We start from the raw sequence: 25,449 nt of genomic DNA, 5'->3' as shown, positions 1-25,449 counted from the left end.
CATTATATCAGATCTCTGGGGGGGGGTGCCTCTCGGGCTGGGATGCCCCTAAAATCTTTTGCGAGCCTTTATGTTATTAACTCCACATCTCAAAATGAAATATCTGAACAATATAAGTTCTCGATAGAGGACACTAAAGATAGGGGTAGAGTGATTGAGAGAGAGTGGGAGAGGGAGCTCAGCGGAACACCCCCTAAGGAGTCATGGAAAAAAACATTTCCAGTAGATTGCAGGAGTTGAACTATAAAATATTGACGAGATGGTACAGGACCCCGGAGAGGTTGGCCTAAATCTTCCCCCAGTACCCAGACCACTGCTGGAAATGCCTGTCGGAGAGGGGTTCCTATGTCCACATTTGCTGGTCCTGCTCCCTGATCTGTCCTTTTTGGAAGGAGGTTGGTGCCCTTTACTTCTGGGTGTGCAGAGACTGGCCTACCCCGGAACTGGCGCTTCTCTCCATGTTCCCAGGCTCACTGGCACAAGCTAAGAGATCACTACTGAGGTTCTTCATCCTGGCGGTGAGTCAGGTGATCTCCAGAAAGTGGAAATCTATGACTCCTCACTCTAGGGCGACGTGGCTGGAGGCTCTCGACACAATAAGATATATGGAGGAGCTGTGCGCCAGGGACGAGCTGAGGAGGGACAAATATTTGGTAGTTTGGGCTGCATTGAGCCAGTTTAGGGATACACCAGACTTAATCACTTGGGTACTTAATGGAAGCACCCCCTCCTCTCTGAATGATTCTTAGCGCATTTTATGTTGGCTAAACACTGGAAGATTATAGTGAGAAGGTGGTTAGGCCGGAAACCCTTCCCTCCCCTCCCCCCCTCCATCTCCCCTTCTTTTATTTCTTTTTTCTGGTTTTCTCTTAATTCTTTTATTCTTTCATGTGTTTTTGTATAGTTGTATAATATATGAATAAGTGGTATATTCGGTGTTTGAGCAGGCTAGTCCGGTATTTCTTTTTATGATCTCCCACACGTAAAGGGGGATAAACCGTTTCCAATATCTATATATATAAAATTGAATGTATGTCTGTCTGTGTGTGTGTGTCTGTTTGTCCTTTATGCGCTACTACACCATTCATCCGATCGCCATGAAACTTTTAGAAGTTGTTGAGTGCACTCCTGGGAAGATTATAGGCATAGTACAACTATCCTATGAGAAATGGCGTGCGAGCATCGTCGACAGTTACGCCCCCCCCCCACGTAGATCGTTCGATTTCCATCATTGCCACTAATTCTCTCACTTCCCGAAAGCGTAGAAACATGAAATTTGGCACGAGCATTGATTATGTCATAAATAGGAAAAGTTAATAGGTCCCAACTCCAATATTCAATTCTAAGCGCCAAAGAATTAGCGTCCAAATTTTACGTACGGAATCGAATTTTCTCACTTCACAATGTCATAGAAACTTGAAATTTGGCACGAGCATTGATTATGTTATAAATAGGAAAAGCTAATGGGTCCCAACTCCATTTTTAAATTCTAAGCACAAAATAATTAGCGTCCGAATTTTACATACGGAATCTAATTCTCTCCCTTCCCGATGTAATTTGGCACGAGCATTGATAATATCATAAATAGGAAAAGCTAATGAGTCCCAACCCAATTATTCAATTCTAAGTGCCAAAGAATTAGCGTCCAAATTTTACGTACGGAATCTATTTCTCTTACTTCCCAATGTCATAGAAACTTGAAATTTAGCACAAGCATTGATTATGTCATAAATAGGAAAAGTTCAAGGGTCCCAACTCGATTATTCAATTCTAAGCGCCAAAGAATTAGCGTCCAAATTTTTTGTACAGAATCTAATTTTCTCACTTCCCAATGTCATAGAAACTTGAAATTTGGCACGAGCATTGATTATGTCATAAATAGAAAAAGCTAATGGGTCACAACTTGATTATTAAATTCTAAGCACAAAAGAATTAGCGTCCAAATTTTATGCAAGGAATCTAATTCTCTCACTTCCTGATGTCATCTATATATATATAAAATTGAATGTATGTCTGTCTGTGTGTCTGTCTGTTTGTCCTTTATGCGCTACTACACCATTCATCCGATCGCCATGAAACTTTGGGAAGTTGTTGAGTACACTCCTGGGAAGATTATAGGCATAGTACATTTATGCTATGATAAATGGCGCGCGTGCGAGCGTCGTCGACAGTTACGCCCACCCCCACATAGATCGTTCGATTTCCATCATTGCCACTAATTTTCTCACTTCCCGATGTCGTAGAAACATGAAATTTTGCACGAGCATTGATTATGCCATAAATAGGAAAAGTTAATAGGTCCCAACTCGCGTTCCCAAAGAAGAAAAAAAAAACCAGCGCTCGCGGATTCTCAGGATATTAACGGACCCAAATGTCCATAGAATATAAATTATATTTTTATTATAATAGACGTTTGCTACGCGTTTCGGCGGACTGGACCGCCTTCTTCAAGCATAACATAAACACTTAACACACATACATTTATATAGTTTACACTCCCATGAACCCGCGGACGCCGCTTGTCGGAGCCATCTTGTGGTCACGTGGTACAATACGTAGTAATCACATGTTTAAAACGTCACTCTCAGTGTCCTCCCATTGTTACTATAGCGTTCATTCATAAAAAAACGGCATTTGTTTATAGTGAGTCGTTCATTAAATTAGTGTATTCCTTTACCTATTCATTTTAAAAGGCATTTATATAACATCACGTGCTACAATACGTAGTAATCACATATTTAAAATGTCACCCTCAGTATCCTCCCATTGTTACTATAGCGTTCATTCATAAAAAAACGGCATTTGTTTATAGTGAGTCGTTCATTAAATTAGTGTATTCCTTTACCTATTCATTTTAAAAGGCATTTATATAATATTAATTGATTATTATAATAATAAACATAGAAAAAGATATATATGTTTCATATGTGTAAAAAGATTCATTTACCCCTCATTAGATCTATTATAACCAAATTCATTAACAGGCCAATATTAATAATCATAAAATTTTATCATAAATATTCATCAAGTGTATAGTAAACCATATTAAACCTTATACACTATAAAAATATATCATATAAAATTATATCTACTTTCTAATATATAATCTAATACTATTATTAATTAAAATTATCATAAATATAATATCATAAATAAATGGATTGCTCATTTCTATCATTATATATCAAAACACTATATATTTCTATTTATTTCCTATCATGTAATTTATACCATATGTTCTAATACTATTATTGCATAAAATTATCAAATGTTATCAAAATTTTATCTATATACTACATGCTTAGTCCATTACCCATCATAATTTTTTTTCCTATATATTATTTAATATGCAGATTTATTTAAAAAACTAAATAAAAATAAAAAAATTTACATTTTTTTAGATTTTTTTCTAAAACTTCATTAAGTCCCGATGGTTGTAGTGTTTGTAGTCTGTGAATCCAGAACATTTCTTTTTGTTTTTAATTCTTTTATTGATTTACTATATATCTGTTCTATTGCTGTAATTTTTAGGGATCTAGATTGGCATCCATGTTGTTCTGAAAAATATCTGGACACACTATGTTTATTATATCTTCTTTTTATATTAAATTTATGATTAGCTAAACGGGCTCTAACTGCATTTTTTGTTCTACCAATGTATTTTAAGCCGCATTCACATTCAAGGAGGTAAATTACGTGTGTGCTATCACAATCAATTTTATTATTATAATGTATTGTGATATCCTTTCCCTCTATATTTATTACAAGTGTGTTTTTTTTGCTGCTGAATGTGAGTACAGCATTTACATCTAGTTTTCCGGCATTTAAAAACTCCTATTTCAGATTTTTTTGTTGTTATTGGATTAATGGAAGTCTTCTTATTTTTTAGTTCTGCTTTAGATGGTGCTATCAATCCTTGAAACGTCTTGTTTTTTCTAAAAACTAATCTCGGATTTGTTTCTAAAACAGGTTTTAAAACCGGATCGCTTTGTAGTACTGACCAATGTTTTTTCAGAATATTCCTAATTTTACTAGCTTGATTATTATATTTCGTAATAAAAGCTGTTTGTTTAAAAATTTCTTTATTATTTTTTATTTTTAGTTTCCTTCTCTATATCTTCTTTATTAGTCTCTATCGGGGTTTTTTGTGCACATTCTCTCTCTTTTAACACTCTACTGTGGGCCGCATCAATTAAGGTTTTTGAATAGTTTTTTTCTAAAAATTTGTTTTTTAAAATTTCAGATTGTGAGACGTAATCTATAGTTTTTGTGCAATTTTGCCCAATGCACTTGTATTGTCCGTATGGGATGTTGACCTTCTAATGACGGGCATGGCAACTATTAAAATCTATATAATTATTACAGTCAACCTTCTTAAAATGTGTACGAGTGAAAATATCATTATTTTCATAAAATAATTCCAAATCTAAAAAGGTCAGTTTCTTCTTTTCTATATTGACTGTAAACTTTAAATTATAATTATTTATATTAAGATCATGGGCGACATTTGGGTCCGTTAATATCCTGAGAATCCGCGAGCGCTGGGTTTTCTTTTCTGCTTTGGGAACGTGTGCATACAAACAGCCGAATTTGGGCTGTCTCCCCGATGATCGCTCTCCGGTGAACACCGGATAGGAAATCGCAGGATAATACTACAAGCGAACGAGGACATAGGTGCCGGTGGATCCTCTAGGCAGTGGATCACACCGAGCACTAGGTGAGTGCTTTTTAGTATTCACGTTGAAAACCTGTAGTTTATTACGACTGAGTAGGCGCTGATCCTGTTTTATTTAGGTCCCAACTCGATTCTGAAATTCTAAGCGCAAAAGAATTAGCGTCCAAATTTTACGTACGGAATCTAATTTTCTCACTTCCCAATGTCATAGAAACGTGAAATTTGGCACGCGCATTGATTGTAATAAATAGGAAAAGTTAATGGGTCCCAACTCGATTATTCAATTCTAAGCGCCAAAGAATTAGCGCCCAAATTGTACGTACGGAATCTAATTTTCTCACTTCCCAATGTCATAGAAACTTGAAATTTGGCACAAGCATTGATTATGTCATAAATAGGAAAAGTTAATGGGTCGCAACTCGATTATTCAATTCTGAGAGCAAAAGAATTAGCGTCCAAATTTTCTGTAAGGAATCTAATTCTCTCACCTCCTGATGTCATTGATATATAAAAATGAATGCATGTATGTCTGTCTTCGCAGCAACGTGCGACGGGTAAGCTAGTGTTAAATAATTTTATGTATTGCATAACAAAAAAGAGACGGGTTTAAGTAAATTGGTTTTATTGTTCAAATAAGATTGTGACCATAATATGGAATCCACTGGCTTGCTATGTAAATTTCTGTCTGTCAAAGGAAATAAAATACTTTTTGAACCATAAAATGTTCTTGCCCTGAGCCTTAGAATTTAGTTCCTTCTCTCATGCAGGGCAAGCTTTTGTTGATTCCTGGGCTGCAGCAAATTTTGTTAGTTTGGAATTTGTGGGTTTGGGGTCCTTGGTACACTTAGACCCTCCGATTCAGGCGTCCGGAGTAGACTCCACTACATTGCGGGCTGGTCTCGTCAATTTAGTTACCCCGGATGTCAAATTTTCCATAGGAGCCTTGCATACTGAGTTTTGCGCATTCCTTGTCATGAAAGACTTGTCTGTGGACATAGTCTTAGGGCTCCCTTGGCTAAGGGAACACAATCCCATTATTAATTGGGACACGCTAGAGTTGGTCAAGTGGGGTTCCCGCTGTACCAATTACTTGAGTCCGGTGAATTCGGATATTTCCGTTTGGAGGGTGTTGAGTTACCAGACTATATCTCTGTATTTTCTGATGTATTCTCCAAACAGCTATATGAAGTTTTGCCTCCTCATAGAGAGTTCGACTGTAAAATTGATCTGGTCCCCAGTGCCAACGGTCGGATTTACAATGTAACTGTCTCTAAGAGAGAGTCCATGAAGGACTATATTCAGGACAGTCTGGCCAAGGGCACATCCGACCCTTGGACTCCCCTACTGGTGCTGGGTTTTTCTTTGTCGAGAAGAAAGATGCAGGCCTCCGCCCTTGTATTGACTACAGGGAGCTCAATAAGATAACCGTCAGAAACCAATATGCGCTTCCTCTCATCCCCAACCTCCCAATCAGGTTTCTGAGACCCAGTGGTTTTCTAAGCTTGATTTGAAGGGAGCCTATAACCTCATCCGTATACGGGAAGGGGATGAGTGGAAGACTGCTTTTAATACACCTCTTGGGCATTTTGAATACCTCGTTATGTCTTTTGGCTTATGTAATGCCCCAGCTGTTTTTCAAGGGTTCATGAATTCCATTTTCTAGGATATCATGTTGGTGTTCATTGTGGTTTACCTGGATGACATTTTGATCTTCTCCCAGGACTGGCAAACACACCGTATCCATTTAGAAGCCGAGCTGACTCACCTCAGGGCTAACAAATTGTTTGCTAAGGTTGAGAAATGTGTTTTTGGCATCCAGAAAATATCCTTCTTGGGGTATATCATTACACCCTGTGATATTCAGATGGATCCAGTAAAGATGAAAGCCATCATGGAATGGGCTCAGCCAGACACTTTGAAAGCGTTACAGTTCTTCCTTGGGTTCGCTAACTATTACCATAAATTCATTAAGAACTTCTCCGTGGTAGCTAAGCCTTTAATTGATCTCACGAGAAATGGGGGCTGATGTGAGCACCAAGTCTTCTGATGCACTGCTTGCCTTCTCTACCCTGAAGGCGGCTTTCTCTTCAGCGCCCATTCTTATCCAACCTGACCTATCCAGTCCGTTTGTGGTGGAGGTAGACATCTTCAAGTGGGAGCGGTACTGTCCCAAGGTTCCTTCACACTTACTAATCTTAGACGATGTGCCTATTTTTCCAGGAAATTCTCATCCACTGAACGAAATTACGACATAGGCAACCAAGAATTATTGGCTATTAAGTGGGCATTTGAGGAATGGAGGCATTTTCTGGAAGGGGCACGCCATCAGATCACGGTACTCACAGACCATTTATTTAGACTCTGCTAGGAGATTGAAAGCTCAACAAGCCCGCTGGGACTTGTTCTTTTCACGGTTTAACTTTTTAGTGACGTACAGACCCGGCTCAAAAAATGTTAAGGCGAATGCTTTGTCTAGGAGTTTTGGTACCCCGGAACCTTCTGAGTCTGAGCTGGAGACTATTCTCTCCCCCAGGGTGGTTCTCGCTGCTGTCTCCTCTGACCTTTCACCTCATATACATGCTGCTCAGCAATTGGCCCCTGAAGCCCTTCCGGAAGGCAAACTGTTTGTTCCAGTGTCCTTGAGGCTGAAAGTGTGAGAGGAGACACACACTTCAGTCCTAGCTGGTCACCCTGGTATCCGGGGTACTCAGGAACTACTTTCCAGAATTTATTGGTGGCCTCATTTGGCTAGGGGTGTCCAGTCATTTGTGATGGCATGTCTGGTTTGTGCCAGGGGGAAAAGTCTCAGGAGATGTCCTGAGGGCTTTCTTCTCCCCTTGCCAATTCTATCAAGGCCATGGCCATAACCAATTTGCCTCCCTCGCTTGGGAACACTGTTATTTGGGTAATAGTTGATCGTTTCACCAAGATGGCACATTTCGTTCCTTTGTGCAAGCTATCGAACGCCAAATAATTATCTGGAATTTTTATCAAAGAGGTTGTCCCATTTCATGGGATTCCAGAGGATATTGTCTCGGATAGAGGGGTATAGTTCTCTTCTGCTGGGCTTTCTGCAGGAACCTAAATGATAACTTGTCTTTTTCTTTCGCCTTTCATCCCGAGTCTAATGGTCAAACTGAACGCATGAATCAGGAATTAATTCAGAACCTACAGCTTTTTGTTTCTGATAATCAGCATCAGTGGGTCAAGTACTTACCTCTCGCTGAATTTGCCATTACTAATCATGTTAATTCGTTGTCTCAACTCTCGCCGTTTTTCTGTAATTATGGTTTCCATCCCCAGTTTACTTTCTCTGCTCCCTCTGCTTCTGACACTCCGTCTGCAGATACATCTATTGGTGAACTATGCACAGTCTGGGCCCAGGTTCGTAATAACCTTCAAAGTGCCCAGGAGAAACTTTTTAGACAGGCAAATAAGAAACGCACTATCTCTGCACCCTTTGTAGTTGGGAAGCAGGTGTTACTGGCTTCTAAGAATTTGAGACTTAAGGTTTAGTCCTTAAAACTGGCTCCCCGTTTTATCGGTCCATTTACTACCTCTCAGGTTGTTAACCCAGTAGCATACAAGGTATCTCTTCTTGCATCTTGGAAGGTCCACAACGTGTTCCATAAAGCCTTGTTAAAAAGATATGTGATTCCAGTTTTGCCCACCCATGACCCGCCCGCTCCTACACGGGTGCAGGGTCACTTGAGTATGAAGTGATGAAAATCATTGATGCCAGGTGGGTTTGGGGCTTAATTCAGTACCTGGTCCACTGGAGCAGGTTTGGCCCTGAGGATAGGATGTGGGTCTCTGCCAGAGATGTTCATGCTCCACACGTAGTTCGACTTTTTCACAGGGCCTTGCCTCTCAAGCCCGCTCCTGGCTGTGGGGGTCAGGTCTTCCCCCGTAGAAGGGGGGTACTGTCAGGACCGGCGGCTCCCGGGGCCTCCGTGCTCGCACCACCGGTCCTGTCACCCAGGCGGCAGGGGTTCAGGTTATTAGGGACATGGCGGTTGCCACCCCATGCAGCGTCCCCATTGCTATGACAGTCGGGCACGCGTCCTCTGTCTCTGCCTGTCCAGCAAGTGCTGGGGGCAGTTTTTCCAGCACCCCGTGATTGGCTCCTGCGTCTGTCAGGCTCCCTGCGCCTATCAGTGGCTGGGGTGGGAGTTCTGACAGCATGTAAACCTTTCAGTTCCTTTTCAGTTTGCCAGTGTATATTTGGTCTTCAACTGCACCCTCGTTCCGTGTTTTGGACTCCCTGCTTTGACTCACTTGCTCTGTACCCGACTTCGCCTTCGCCTGACCCTTTTGTATTGCATTTTCTCTCATTGCTGACACGGATTGCCTGACCTGCCTTGTGTTTTGTTTGTGACCCATATTTGTCTGTAAGTCTGACCTCTGCCCCGCATCCTTAGCTAGCCTAGGGACTATCACCCAGTTGTCACCCTAGGGCCTAGCCTAGGGGGGCAAGTAGGTAGGGTCAGGGGTTGTAGGTAGCGATAGGGACTTCCAGTACCCAGACCCTGGCCCTTGACATTTTTTCTTGCCTAGATGTAGTACTTTGCATTTCTCCTTGTTAAATACCATTCTGTAAGTCACCACTCACTAATCAAGTTTATCCAGACTTATTTGAATCCGCGCTCTCTCTTCTCTAGCATTAGCTATCCCTCAGTTTACTCTCAATTCCCTGCTCTAGATCATTTACAAAAGTGTTGAACAACACTCGGCCCAGAACAGAGCCTTGTGGTACCCCACTTGAGACATTCTTCCACTTGGATGTGCAGCCATTTATGATCACTCTTTGTGTACATGGCAACATCTAACAGTTGTCTTTTCAATCCCATATTTGGTAATTTTTTCAATAAGAATAGTTTGAGATGCTTTGTCAAATGTAGTTTCCTGGATCCACCTTCTTTTTTGTTATTTATGATACAGTTCAAGAGAATATATCTATTCTGATTATCGAAAATGGTTTTGACATGTTGAAAAGCTATAGTGTTTTTACAGCTATCAAGATTCCATGTTTTTTGTTAATATTTGGGGTGAAATAAATATGGGGAAAGTTTTTGTGTTTTATTTTATGGGTTTTAGTAGCTAGGAGATGGGGTTTCTTGAATGCACAAGACATTACAATTTAATGATTTGCTTCTCGCCAAAGAAGAGATCTATTAAAAGGGCTATTCTACCCTTTAACATTGAGGAAAGATATTTTAAACACCATAGCCAAAAAGTGATATCTCTGAGTAGTAACATGATTGTAGGATATGCCGGGTCATATAATATCTATACATAGAGAGTGACAGGTGCACAATCCAGGTAGTATGTGATAGTTAAGTATGCAAGACATAATTGTCTCAAAGTAATCATGTTTAAGGCTTAGTAATACAATTGTAAACAAGAACACTTAACCAATATTCGTAATTATGTCTTCAAAATTAACTAGCTGAGAACAACTTTTGTTCCTCAGATATAAGGAAGGCAAGAAAAAATGTTGTATCATATAATGTCCAACTTGATCCCTTTATTTGTTTGTGCAAGGTATTATAGATGTCTCTCAACCTTTCTTCAGAACAGCATACTCCTATCTGCTGTGGAACAGGCAAGCTCCCAACTTCAGGGCGGAGTATGGTTCCTATGGAGACTTATGCATGGGGGTAGAGGCTCCTTAGAAGCATCCTATAGTCCCATGCTGAGCAGGTATAGCACACAGCTCTCAGCTCTGAGTGCCCTGTGTTACAGAAGAACTTCCAGCCTCAGTGCTCAAAGTCCTTCTTGTGGAGGCTTGTGCAGTGATATGAAGGCATCCCTCCTCTCCCACAGAGCAGTCTTTAGTTTAAGCTGTGCAAACAAAGCACCCAGCTCTCTTATCTGAGTCCCCTGTATCTCACAGGAACTTCCAGCCACAGCTCCCAGTAAACTCTATCTTTAGTACTGTGCAGGGGATTAAGTTTATCTCTCACCTCCTCTCCAAAGAGGTCACTTCCGGTCTGCTCTAAGGATACTAAAAACTTCTTAGGCCACTCCTGAAAGGCAATCTGCTGCACCTAACTAACTGGTTTGTCCTCTTATACAGTCTCAGAACAGCTCTCCAAGTGCTTCTTTCCTTCTATGTACAAGTTATCACCCAATATTTTGCTATGTGCTGCTTTTTTTTTATAGAGTTAATGAGGGAACTCCTACACCCTGCTGCCTCTCAGTCCAGCATCAGGCTCTGCCTCCAGAAGCATTTTAGTTTGTGATCTCTTGCTCCTCTACTTTACGTCTGAATTGTTTGCCTTCGTTTTTTTATTCCACTTCTAATAGCAAGGTTCTCAATTACATTCATTAGCTGTAGATCTTTACCTGGCCTTTCACTTCTCTTCCCATATTGTTCCAGTTTAAAGCTCTCCTGATGAGTGAAGCAAGGTGCCTGACAAATATATTCCTTTTTAAGGTGCAACCCGTCTCTAGCAAGGATTGCATCATAAATCTCCATGGTGCAGAAATCCAAATCTTTGCTGATGACACCATCAATTTGTTCACCATTAGAATTCTGTTCCATCTCCTTATTCCATGGCCATCCAGTGGGAAGATGGATGAGAAGACCACCTGTGGTCCTACTTCCTTCACTTTCCTGCCAAGGTCTTCAAAGGCTCTGCAGATTGTTGCAACGTTCTTTTTTGGGGGGTGTCATTTGTCCCTATGTGTATCCGTAGAAATGGGTAGTGGCTGTAGAACATCTTTGATTTATGCGCCTTCGAGACAGCACACCTCTCGTGAGGTTATGTCAGGTCTGCAGACCCTGGCCTCTGTTCCTCTCAATAGGAAATCTCCCACAACCACCACTCTCTTCTTTACAACACTTCTCAGAGGGTTCTGAGTCCTTACTAGACTGTTTTTATAGGCAAAGACATTTCTTAATGCACCTCTTCAATTTTTCTCCTGCGTTAGAGCCTAATACCGATTCCTAAGGGTGCCTGCACACGAACGGAATTTCCAGCGCGTTATTTTAGGCACATTATCTGCCCCAGACCGCAGCCAATATACTCCTATGAGGATCCGCAGTTGTCCCCAGACGGACGGATTTGTATCGCGTTTTTTCACGCGTGTGAAAAAATCTGCGACCTGTTCTAATTTGGGTCGGATTCTGCGCGTGAAGCCTCCAATACAAGTGAATGGGTGCGTTTTTTCACGCAGTACATCCGCAGTGCAGCTGCAGATGGAGTCACTGGTTGCTATGACTACAGGAAGTAGGCATGGTAGGAGGCGTCCCAACACACAGCACAGAGCTTCACAGGCAAATTTGTAGAGGGAGATAGGTAGTATTTCTTGCCAATGCAGGATGTAAGAACGCAAAATCTGTAGTAATGAATTCCTCTTGTGAATTTTTTTGCAGTGACTGAAATAAAGTCACGCTGGAGAAGCGCCTGAAAAAAGTTACATGGATCAACCATGCCCACAAAGGCCACCTGCAGACGAGCGGGTCGGATCCGGCAGCGAGAATTCTCGCCGCGGGACCCGACCCGAGAGCCTGCAGAGACGAGCGCATACTCACCCGTGCCGGGCAGCCCCGACTCTTTCATGCGCCGGCTGCCGCGCAGCCGGCGCATGCGCAGACCGGAGCCGGCGGCCGGGTGAGTGCGAGCCCCGCACAAAAATAGGACATGCCGCGGTTTGTTTGCTGCGCGAGATTTCGCGCGGCCAAACCGCGGCCGTCTGCATAGGAGTGCATATTGTAATGCACTCCTATGCAAACTTTCAGTGGCGGAAATCCCGCGGGAAAAACCGCCGCGGGATTTCCGCCCGTGTGCAGGCGGCCAAAGACATCTGCTCACCGGGTGAAAGCATGTTGCCAGAATAATTTAACGGTGCTCGCACAAGCAAGAGGGACAAAACGGAGTCTGGGTGTTGGTTTTTAAGCTCTTTTCCAAGGAATAGGCAGTTTTCTAGGGGTTGGGTTTACAATAAGGGGTGTCTGCTGGTTTTTCTGCGCGTTTTTTTCCGCAACACATCCGCGTATATCCGCGCGTGATTTTTCACGCATCCGCACCTATCCGCAAGCACATTTAGGTACCATACGCGCGTGAAAATCCGCTAGCGGAATCCGGAACGCTCGTGTGCAGGCGGCCTAAGGAATATGGGTGGTAAATGACTCCTGATCTTTCTGTATGGCCAAAGGACATTAAGGTCCCAGCGCCGCATAGAATCTGTAGCAGTGCGGTAGTTAGTTAGGTTAGGCTGATTTTAATGGTATCTATAGGGTTAACTACAGGAGCTACGGTGTGTGCCAGAATGCTGGCGAAGTTTTACTGAGCCCTGGTGACAAGATTTGATTGGGCAATGGATTTTTGACAGGGACAGCTGGAAGCTGCCAGCTGAGTGATGCCATGGAGACAGGATAGGGATTGGCCAGGTGTGTGTGTGAAAAAAAGAAGAGAAGGTATTATAAAGGGGTGACAGTTGGATGGGACCTTCAGTCTGAGGAGAAATCCAAGTTGTCCCGCCCTCCTGCCCGTTTGTGTGGAGTTCGTGAGGCTGTCGCGGGCATTTTTCAAAAGGGGGATTGCCGCCTGCCTTCGGCTGGTGGGCATCAGCGGTTGAGTTTATATTTGATTGTGATAGTCTGGGTTCGTACAACCAAGACTAATCAGTTTATACAATTTATTGGTGGAATAGTCTGGGTTCGTATGACCAAGACTATTTAGTTTGATACAATTTATGGAGTTATTTAATTGTTAAACCCGTTTGGAAATAAATGCTGCAGCCATTAAATCCCAAGCAGTGGTTTGAGTAGTTATTTCAGGTTTAGTGTTAAGAGTTTCTTGTATAACCCAAGATTCCATGCGTCTTTGGGTCAATGCTTCCATTCTTCTACTTGTTCAAATGAAAAAGTTTGGTACAGTGTTAGCCAGTAGAGCAAAATGGGATTGTTCTTAGCAAGATAAACCAAGTAATCTTGTAGATATGATACCTTTTAATTGCTAACAAAAATACATGATGTTATAGCGAGCTTTCGGACCTACTCAAGGATCTTCTTTAGGTTTATATAGTAGATCTGAAGAAAGATGCATTTATACATACGTACATATAAAATGCACAGACCCGGTGTGATTAATTTGCACTTAAATCAATGCCATAACGGGAAGGAAAACCACATACATGATGTGATTAATTTGCACTTAAAATAATACCAGTACAAGGTGGGTAGAGGAGTAAATATGTACATGCTCTCATACTTTGATCTGATCCAGACAATTGTTTTCCACATGTGCATCCAACTCTTTTTTTGCCGTGTGCCTGCGGACATTTATCCCAGGCTGCAGTTTCTCTTTAGTTTTTGTTATAAAGATTCCCTCATGTATCACTGAACCCTTCAAATAATCAACAATTCTGTTGCACATTACATGCTTACCGTGTAATCTTAAATATTCGAAGCAGCCGTATACATCGTAAAACAGATATGCCAAGTGGTGACATGATGTTGCTAGCAACTAGCAGAATTTCTAGAAGTCCAGTGCATACCACAAAGCAGTCAAACCGATTAAAGAGAGACATAAAATATGACTGGAACCCAAGCGCGTAGATCTTCAAGATCATCTCCATTGTGAACACCGCCAGCAGGACCTGGTTTGCTATGTCTGAAAGGTAAACAAAATTAATTTGTACATTGCACTTACTAATAAAACAATATGATCTAACCTCTTCCTATTGGTGGCTGAAAACAATTTGCATTTCAGAATTTAACAAAATAATTTATAGAATGTTCCTCTAGATATAACTTCACACTTAGGACATCTAACTATATACACTAAAGAGATTAAACCAGAATTGAGTTTTATCATAAAAGAGTGACTCTGACTGCTGAGACCCAGACTGATCCAGAGAACAGAGGTCCCAAGCTCCCCTGCAGCGAAGAGGAGATTGAATAGAGTGACAGTAATGTGTGTGCACGGCACTCCTTTCATCTTCACTGGGGAGTGGGTGCAGTAAGGGCTCCCACCCACTGGCGATATTCTCTCCACTGCGAGGCGATTCTAAAGTTAAAGTCTCGCATCGCAGTGCGAGAAAAAAAATCGGCATGACGCCGGGATATCGGCATCACTGCGAAATATCGCCAGTCTTTTCAATGGGGCCAGCGGCAGCAGCGCTAGCCCCATTGAAAAGAGATGGAGAATGCCGGGACTTCTGCCACAGCTGTGACAGATGTGGCAGGAGTTTCCTTCATCCCCGCTGTGGCAGAAGTCCCTGGCATTCTATTCCATTGCTTTCAATGGTATCGGCACTGCTGCCGATCCCATTGAAAGCACTGCTTTCTGCCAAGCCATGCAGAATGATTATCAGGAAAGGGCAAAAATCATACTCCCCTCTCCTGCGCTCAGCCGCGTCCTCCTGCTGTCTTCCTGGCACTGCTATGAAGCTCTTTCAGCAGTCGGGGATTTAAAAATCCCCGCCTCCTGAAAGGGCTGCGCAGATTGCGCAGATACCAGCTACTGCTTAGCTATTGGCTGAGCGCTCAGCCAATCACACATAGCCCTTAGCTATTCATTCATGAATAGCTATATCTTAGCTATTCATGAATGAATAGCTAAAAGCTATGTGTGATTGGCTGAGAGCTCAGCCAATAGCTAAGCAGTAGCTGCTATTGGCTGAGCCCTCAGCCAATCTGCACAGCCCTTTCAGGAGGTGAGGATTTTTAAATCCACGACTGCTGAAAGAGTTTCATAGCAGTGCCGGGGAGCCAGCAGGAGGACGTGGCTGAGCGCAGAAGAGGTGAGTAATAAAATCATTCTGCTGGGCTTGGCTGAAACCATTGATTTCAATGGGATCGGCAGCAGTGCCGATCCCATTGAAAGCAATAGAATAGAATGCTGCAGACTTTTGCCACAGCTGTCACAGCAGTGGCAGAAGTCCGCGGCATTCTCCCTATGCTTTCAATGGGGCTAGCGCTGCTGTCGCTAGCCCCATTGAAACCACTTGCGATATGCCGGTTCTATACCGGCCTTTTTCTTGTGCTGCGATACGAGATTTTTCTCGTGCTCTCACAGCGCAAGAAAGAAATTATCGCCAGTGGGTGGGAGCCCTAAACCTGCAATGACTGTAGATGGACATGGAACCCCCCTTCTCAGGATCGGAGGGGGTCTCTGCCATGAGACCCCACTGATCAGACTTTTAGTACCTATCCTAAGGATAGCTGATAAAAGTCTATTCTAGGAATACTTCTTTAAAGGGAACCTCTCAGCATAAAAACCTTTGTCCATTTGCCGCCATAACGCTATGCAGCATGACATACAACTGACACATCGTATTTTACAAAAGGAGCCTTTTAGCTTCACCCAAATTCTTAATTTTAATGTTGTGCGCACTGTATACAAGTTCTCTATCTTAAGACAATGAGGTAGTGCCACCATCCCTTTGAGTCAGCGAGTCATCACAGAAACCTGGCCTTCTCCTCTTGCTTGCCTCCTTACCACCCAGTCTTGACATCACCACTAATAGCACATGATATAAGGTATCCATCTTTCTTCATTGCACTTGTGCTTAAGCCTGCTCCATACTGGGCACCGATCATGGCAGTTTAACCATTTAGATGCTGTGTTCAGTGCTGACCATGGTCTCTAAGCCATTAGTCAGGGGCGTAGGCCCCTCTGTTACCCCAACACTCCTGGATAGCTGCTGATGGGTTGCCTTGGCAGCTTGGAGCCTAGTGATGCTTGCATGTTCAAGTCTCAAAGGGAAGCTAAAAAAATTGAGTGTAGGTTCCAAAGCAAGCAAAAAAGAAAAAAAAAATTGAATGCAATACAATACCCAAATAAACTATCAAAATTGGTTATTTAGTTTAGAAAAAAAATAGCCGAGGGGCAGCCTAAAACTATGTATAAATATATCACGGGACAATACAGAGGTCTCTCCCACCATCAAAATGCTAATGACCACTTATCTGTCCATCCGTGTGTGCCGTGTGAGTTACATGCTCCACCGCTGATCACATGGTGGTAATGCCTTCACAGGTCCTACTGCATAATCAAACATGCAGAGCCTGAGAGCAGCCGTGTTCTCACAGGATCTGTGATGATGTCACCGTCATGTGATCAGTCACCTGAGCTCTGACCTTCGCCCCTGATGATCACATATAGATATAACATGGGTTAGTACAGACATCCCTCCCATCATCTATTATACCCAGGACTGAAACAAGAGGGTGCTCTAATAACTATATGTAGTTATACCATCATCTATTTATACCCAGGACTGTAACAAGAGGGCACTCTACTAACTACGTATACATATAACATGGGTCAGTACAGACATCTCTCCCATCATCTATTATACCCAGGACTAAAAAAATGGGGCACTTTAATAATGTTGTATAGATAGATATCAGGGAACAATACAGAGATCTCTCCTATCATCTATTTATACCCAGGACTGTGACTGTAACTAGGGGGCGCTCTAATAACTATGTATGGATATAACATGGGTCAGTACAGAAATCTCTCCCATCATCTATTATATCCAGAACTGTAACAAGGGGGCTCTCTAATAACTATGTGTAGATATATCAGGTGTCAGTACAGAGATCTCTCCCATCATTTATTATACCCAGGACTGTAACAAGCAAGCACGCTAATAGCTTTGTATAAATATACAAGGGTTCAGAACAGAGATCTCTTCCATTTGTTTTCATTTCAATTCTCTTTGGCTATCCATTCCATTTTTATAAAATGCATCCGTTCAATGCAGAAATCAAAACGTTGATGGGAATCAGCCCAAATGAGTGGTTACACTATTCTGAAATACAATTATTAGAGATGAGCGAGCATGCTTGTTCGAGCATTAGCATATTTGAAAGTACTCGTTACTCGAGCAAGCACCACTGTGGTGCTCAGGCGCTCGAGAAAATTTCACCCTCCCCATTGTCTTCAATTGATCCGCGGCTGCTGCCGGCAGCTCCATTGAAAACAATGGTCTCCCAGCACCCCTGCATTATTTTTTATGGAAGGGCTTTACATATAAGCCCTTCCATGAAAAACAAGTATTTTAGTGTAAAAATAAAAAAATAAAAAAACTTACTTATTCACCGCTGCCCTGTCCCCCGCGGCAGATGTTTCCCTCATCACTGCTAGTAAAAAGAATTCCCTGCTGCTACATCTGCCACATCTGTGACAGATGCAGCAGAGGAATTCTTCAATTCCCTACCGCAGCTGTCACATCACAATTTTTTTTGTTTTCTTTTTTACACTAAAATCCTTGTTTTTTAGGGGAGGGCTTATATGTAAAGCCCTTCCATAAAAAAACAATGCAGGGGTGCCGGCAGACCATGTTTTTGTCAAGTTAAAAAATTCAACAAAGATGAATTATTTCAGATTTATTTCCACCTTCAATGTGACCTGTTATCTGTACAATTCCATTGAAAAATAAACTGAAATTATTTAGGAAGGAAATAAAACACAAAAATAATCTAAAACTAATGCTTTGTTGATGTACCATTTGACTTCATGAAAGCATTTAGTCTTTTTGAGTAAGTGTGTATCAGCATGGCACATCTTGGCTTGGCAACATTTGCCTACTCTTCCTTGCAAAAGCACTCCAAACTTGTCAGATTACGAGGACATCTGTGTGTAGAACCCTCTTCAGGTCAACCCACAGATGGAATCCAGGTTTGGCTCTAGCTGGGCCATTGTAAAACTTTGACCTTCTTCAGGCAAGCCATTCTCTTGTTGATTTGGCGGTCTGCTTTGGGTCGTTGTCGTGCTAAAAGGTGAAATTCCTCTTTATCTTCAGCTTTTTAGCAGAACCCTGAAAGTTTTGGGCCAAATGGATTGATATTTAGAACTGTTTATAATTCCCTCCACCTTGACGAAAGCCCCAGTTCCAGCAGCAGAATAACAGCCCCATAGCATAATGCTGCTCTTTTGGTGATGTGCAGTGTTGGCTTTGTGCCAAACATACCTTTTGGAAGTATGTCCTACAGGTTCCCTCTCGGTCCCATCAGACATAACACATTCTTCACAGACTTGATGAAGGTTTTAGTAAAAGATAGCCGGGCTTGGTTGTTTTTCTTTGTTAGAAAAGGCTTCCGTCCTGCCACCCTACCAGACAGTCCAGATATATGAAGAATAAGCTAAATGGTTGTCACATGCACTACACAACCAGTACTTGCCAGAAACTCATGCAGCTCCCTTGCTGGTGGCCTCTTGGCAATCTCCTAGACCAATTTTATTGTGGTCTTTTCATCAATTTTTGGGGTACATCCAATTCTTGGTAATATCACTGTTGTGCCAAATGTAATCTACTTCTTGTTGGCCATATTCACTGTGTTTCATGGTATATGTAATGTATCGGACATGTTTTGACCCCCTTCTTGCCGACAGTCTCCCCTGTGGTCCATGGTATATGTTATACCTTGGAAAAGTTTTAGTTCCCTTCTCCTGACTGATACCTTCCAACAATCAGATCGCTTTGATGTGCTGTAAGATCTTAATGGACCAACTCAGAAAAGGTCAGGAAAATCAGGATGTCAAATATGATTGGCTAAATCTGAACATAACCACATCCTCAGATATTAGAGGGTGTCTCCACTTATGCAACCATATTATTTTATAGAATTGTAGAGTTGGGAGGGACCTTCAGGGTCATCTGGTCCAACCCCCTGCTCAATGTAGCTTTTGATATTTTTATTTCTCCACCATAAAAGATTTGAGCTTGTTTTCCAATGAAATTATACAGATAACGGGTTACATTGAAGGTGGAAAAAAATATGAAATGATTCAACTTTGTTGAATTACGTAACATGACAAAAACATGGCATTTTACTGGGTGCGTAGACTTTTTATAACCGCTGTACAAATAATGTGAAGCAATTATAAAAAGGACAGCCCAGCTCAAGAACCTGACCCTGCTACTGTCTTCTCCTGATTAAAGGTTCTTCAGGGGATATGAAATATAAAAGCCACCACTTAGTGTGCTGTCCAGAAGCATGACGTATGGCATGGTCAGCTGGTCCAGCCTCTCCTTCCACAGAAATATCACTTGTGTAGGCCAATCCAAATATGCCATGGTGAAGAGAGAAAGAAGTCCCTGCAAATTCACAGGAGGCAGGCCAGAGTCCCACTTCTGCCACTTGCTTCTTAAGGACCTGCCAAGCATGACTCCAGATTAGCCAAAGTTAACACTGGGAGAAATGGCGAGCGCAGGGCAGTTGTCACATCTGACCAGGATGTATCAAAACTAGAGATGAGCGAACGTACTCGTCCGAGCTTGATACTCGTTCGAGTATTAGCGTGTTCGAGATGCTCGTTACTCGTAACGAGTACCACGCGATGTTCGGGTTACTTTCACTTTCATCTCTGAGACGTTAGCGCGCTTTTCAGGCCAATTGAAAGACAGGGAAGGCATTACAACTTCCCTCTGCGACGTTCAAGCCCTATACCACCCCCCTGTAGTCAGTGGCTGGCGAGATCAGGTGTCACCCGAGTATAAAAATCGGCCCCTGCCGCGGCTCGCCACAGATGCATTCTGACATAGAGGAGGGAAAGTGGTATCTTGGTGGAGCTGCTATAGGGAGAGTGTTAGGAGTATTTTAGGCTTCAAGAACCCCAACGGTCCTTCTTAGGGCCACATCTAACCGTGTGCAGTACTGTGGAGGCTGCTTTTTGCAGTGTTGCACATTTTTTTATTTTGGTATATCGGCCGTGCAGAGCATTGCGCCCTGCAGTAATACTCCAGGGCCAGAAGCGCTTAGGCAGGGACAGAAGACATATTGATTGAATATAGGCAGTGAGCCTTTGCAAAAAAATTTGGGGAAAAAAATCTATTTGGGCTGCCTGTGACTGTCCTCAGTGTTCTAGGTCTGTGCTGGGTGTAGTAGTTCTCCAAATTCATACGCAGCCAGATAAGTGTTACAGCAGGCTTGCGCAAAATTATTTCCTGGCTCTGTCTGGGCTGTGAAATCACCGCTGTATTGCAGTTCACAGTGCAACACTCTGCATTTCTTTGACATACTCCAGGGCCAGAAGCGCTTAGGCAGGGACAGAAGACATATTGATTATTGATTGAATATAGGCAGTGGGCCTTTGCAAAAAAATTTGGGGAAAAAAATCTATTTGGGCTGCCTGTGACTGTCCTCAGTGTTCTGGGTCTGTGCTGGGTGTAGTAGTTCTCCAAATTCATACGCCGCCAGCTAAGTGTTACAGCAGGCTTGCGCAAAATTATTTCCTGGCTCTGTCTGGGCTGTGAAATCACCGCTGTATTGCAGTTCACAGTGCAACACTCTGCATTTCTTTGACATACTCCAGGGCCAGAAGCGCTTAGGCAGGGACAGAAGACATATTGATTATTGATTGAATATAGGCAGTGGGCCTTTGCAAAAAAATTTGGGGAAAAAAATCTATTTGGGCTGCCTGTGACTGTCCTCAGTGTTCTGGGTCTGTGCTGGGTGTAGTAGTTCTCCAAATTCATACGCCGCCAGCTAAGTGTTACAGCAGGCTTGCGCAAAATTATTTCCTGGTGTTCCGTAAGCGAAGTCAGCCTCCAACCACAGGCCAATAAGCGGCACATTTAATTACAGCGTTCTGTTTCTGCATTACTGGTAATACAGCATGCTGAGGGGTAGGGGTAGGCCTAGAGGACGTGGACGCGGCCGAGGACGCGGAGGCCCAAGTCAGGGTGTGGGCACAGGCCGAGCTCCTGATCCAGGTGTATCGCAGCCGACTGCTGTGGGATTAGGAGAGAGGCACGTTTCTGGCGTCCCCACATTCATCGCACAATTAATGGGTCCACGCGGTAGACCTTTATTAGAAAATGAGCAGTGTGAGCAGGTCCTGTCGTGGATGGCAGAAAGTGCTTCCAGCAATCTATCGTCTACCCACAGTTCTGCACCGTCCACTGCTGCAACTCAGAATCCTCTGGCTGCTGCTCCTCCTTCCTCCCAGCCTCCTCACTCCATTACAATGAGACATTCTGAGGAGCGGGCAGACTCCCAGGAACAGTTCTCGGGCCCCTGCTCAGATTGGGCAGCAGTGGTTCCTCTCCCACCAGAGGAGTTTATCGTGACTGATGCCCAACCATTGGAAAGTTCCCAGGGTCCGGGGGATGAGGCTGGGGACTTCCGGCAACTGTCTCAAGACCTTTCAGTGGGTGAGGAGGACGATGACGTTGAGACACAGTTGTCTATCAGTGAGGTAGTAGTAAGGGCAGTAAGTCCGAGGGAGGAGCGCACAGAGGATTCGGAGGAAGAGCAGCAGGACAATGAGGTGACTGACCCCACCTGGTTTGCTACGCATACTGAGGACAGGTCTTCAGAGGGGGAGGCAAGGGCAGCAGCAGGGCAGGTTGCAAGAGGCAGTGCGGTGTCCAGGGGTAGAGGCAGGGACAGACTGAATAATCCACCAACTGTTTCCCAAAGCGCCCCCTCGCGCCATGCCACCCTGCAGAGGCCGAGGTGCTCAAAGGTCTGGCAGTTTTTCACTGAGAGTGCAGACGACCGACGAACAGTGGTGTGCAACCTTTGTCGCGCCAAGATCAGCCGGGGAGCCACCACCACCAGCCTCACCACCACCGGCATGCGCAGACATATGATGGCCAAGCACCCCACAAGGTGGGACGAAGGCCGTTCACCACCTCCGGTTTGCACCGCTGCCTCTCCCCCTGTGCCCCAACCTGCCACTGAGATCCAACCCCGCTCTGAGGACACAGGCACTACCGTCTCTTGGCCTGCACCCACACCCTCACTTCCGCTGTCCTCGGCCCCATCCAGCAATGTCTGTCAGCGCACCGTCCAGCCGTCGCTAGCGCAAGTGTTTGAGCGCAAGCGCAAGTATGCCGGCACGCACCCGCACGCTCAAGCGTTAAACGTGCACATAGCCAAATTTATCAGCCTGGAGATGCTGCCGTATAGGGTTGTGGAAACAGAGTCCTTCAAAAATATGATGGCGGCGGCGGCCCCGCGCTACTCAGTTCCCAGTCGCCACTACTTTTCCTGATGTGCCGTCCCAGCCCTGCACGACCACGTCTGCCGCAACATTGTACGCGCCCTCACCAATGCGGTTACTGCCAAGGTCCACTTAACAACGGACACGTGGACAAGCACAGTCGGGCAGGGCCACTATATCTCCCTGACGGCACATTGGGTGAATTTAGTGGAGGCTGGGACCGAGTCAGAGCCTGGGACCGCTCACGTCCTACCCATCCCCAGAATTGCGGGCCCCAGCTCGGTGCTGGTATCTGCGGCAGTGTATGCTTCCTCCACTAAAGCACCCTTCTCCTCCTCCTCCAACGCAACCTCTGTCTCGCAATCAAGATGTGTCAGCAGCACGTCGCCAGCAGTCGGTGTCGCGCGGCGTGGCAGCACAGTGGTGGGCAAGCGTCAGCAGGCCGTGCTGAAACTACTCAGCTCAGGAGAGGAGAGGCACACGGCCCACGAACTGCTGCAGGGTCTGACAGAGCAGACTGACCGCTGGCTTTCGCCGCTGAGCCTCCAACCGGGCATGGTCGTGTGTGACAACGGCCGTAACCTGGTGGCGGCTCTGCAGCTCGGCAGCCTCACGCACGTGCCATGCCTGGCCCACGTCTTTAATTTGGTGGTTCAGCGCTTTCTGAAAAGCTACCCACGCTTGTCAGACCTGCTCGGAAAGGTGTGCCGGCTCTGCGCACATTTCCGCAAGTCCCACACGGACGCTGCCACCCTGCGCACCCTGCAACATCGGTTTAATCTGCCAGTGCACCGACTGCTGTGCGACGTGCCCACACGGTGGAACTCTATGCTCCACATGTTGGCCAGGCTCTATGAGCAGCGTAGAGCTATAGTGGAATACCAACTCCAACATGAGTCTACCCAGGTGGTGAGCGGCGATGCTGCAATCATTAGCGTCAGCATTCCTCTGCTATGCCTCTTGAGAAGTTCCCTGCAAAGCGTAAAGGCAGACGCTTTGCGCTCGGAAACAGTGCCGGGGGAAGACAGTATGTCGCTGGATAGTCAGAGCACCCTCCTGTCTATATCTCAGCGCGTTGAGGAGGAGGAGGAGCATGGGGAGGATGAGGAGGAGGGGGAAGAGACAGCTTGGCCCACTGCTGAGGGTACCCATGCTGCTTGCCTGTCATCCTTTCAGCGTGTATGGCCGGAGGAGGAGGAGAAGGAAGAGGATCTTCCTAGTGAGGACAGCCATGTGTTGCGTACAGGTACCCTGGCACACATGGCTGACTTCATGTTAGGATGCCTTTCTCGTGACCCTCGCGTTACACGCATTCTGGTCACTACGGATTACTGGGTGTACACACTGCTTGACCCACGGTATAAGGAGAACCTTTCCACTCTCATACCCGAAGAGGAAAGGGGTTCGAGAGTGATGCTATACCACAGGACCCTGGCGGACAAACTGATGGTAAAATTCCCATCCGACAGCGCTAGTGGCCAAAGGCGCACTTCCGAGGGCCAGGTAGCAGGGGAGGCGCTGAGATCAGGCAGCATGTACAGCACAGCAGGGGAACACTCTCTAAGGCCCTTGACAGCTTTATGGCTCCCCAGCAAGACTGTGTCACCGCTCCCCAGTCAAGGCTGAGTCGGCGGGAGCACTGTAAAAGGATGGTGAGGGAGTACGTAGCCGATCGCACGACCGTCCTCCGTGACGCCTCTGCCCCCTACAACTACTGGGTGTCGAAGCTGGACACGTGGCCTGAACTCGCGCTGTATGCCCTGGAGGTGCTTGCTTGTCCTGCGGCTAGCGTCTTGTCAGAGAGGGTGTTTAGTGCGGCTGGGGGAATCATCACAGATAAGCGTACCCGCCTGTCAACCGATAGTGCCGACAGTCTTACACTCATAAAGATGAACAAAGCCTGGATTTCCCCAGACTTCTCTTCTCCACCAGCGGACAACAGCGATACCTAAGCAATACGTAGGCTGCACCCGCGGATGGAAGCATCGTTCTCTATCCCCATCAAAAACGGGGACATTTTTGCTTCATCAATCTGTGTATAATATTCCTCCTCCTCCTCCTGCTCCTCCTCCTGAAACCTCACATAATCACGCCGAACGGGAAATTTTTCTTAGGCCCACAAGGCTCAGTCATATAATTTTTCTAAACAATTTTTATACGTTTCAATGCTCATTAAAGCGTTGAAACTTTCACCTCAACCAATTTTTATTTTAACTGGGCTGCCTACAGGCCTAGTTACCAATTAAGCCACATTAACCAAAGCGATTAATGGGTTTCACCTGCCCTCTTGGTTGGGCATGGGCAATTTTTCTCAGGTACATTAGTACTGTTGGTACACCAATTTTGGGGGGCCCTCGCCTACAGTGTAATCAAATTAATTTTTAGCCCACCTGCATTACAGCTGACGTTACATCAGCTGTGATGGGCACTGCAATGGGATATATCTATGTACCGCCGGTGGCTTCCTGGCACCCACCCATGCTGTCGGTCCACACGGAGTTGTAACTGCATGTGTCCACTTCTAAAGAACCCCAGTCTGACTGGGGCATGCTGTATGGGCCGAAGCCCACCTGCATTAAACATGACATTACCTCAGCTGTGATGGGCAATGCAATGGGATATATTTATGTACCGCCGGTGGCTTCCTGGCACCCACCCATGCTGTCGGTCCACAGGGAGTTGTAACTGCATGTGTCCACTTCTAAAGAACCCCAGTCTGACTGGGGCATGCAGTGTGGGCCGAAGCCCACCTGCATTAAACATGACATTACCTCAGCTGTGATGGGCAATGCAATGGGATATATTTATGTACCGCCGGTAGCTTCCTGGCACCCACCCATGCTGTCGGTCCACAGGGAC

General features: G+C 44.7%; 1 protein-coding gene across 1 annotated transcript in view; it reads right to left on the bottom strand.

The window, feature by feature from the left end:
- Positions 1-25,449, bottom strand: part of CACNA1S (calcium voltage-gated channel subunit alpha1 S) — a 1,022,072-nt gene that overhangs the window by 768,636 nt on the left and 227,987 nt on the right. The window contains exon 12 of the mRNA XM_066600322.1: positions 14,073-14,298. Within this exon, the coding sequence (XP_066456419.1) occupies positions 14,073-14,298 (226 nt within the window). The remainder of the gene's footprint in view (positions 1-14,072; positions 14,299-25,449) is intronic.

The sequence above is a fragment of the Eleutherodactylus coqui genome, chromosome 4 (genome assembly GCF_035609145.1).
Source record: "Eleutherodactylus coqui strain aEleCoq1 chromosome 4, aEleCoq1.hap1, whole genome shotgun sequence".
Classification (NCBI taxonomy): Eukaryota; Metazoa; Chordata; class Amphibia; order Anura; family Eleutherodactylidae; genus Eleutherodactylus; species Eleutherodactylus coqui.
This window is presented reverse-complemented; position numbering and strand designations above follow the sequence as displayed.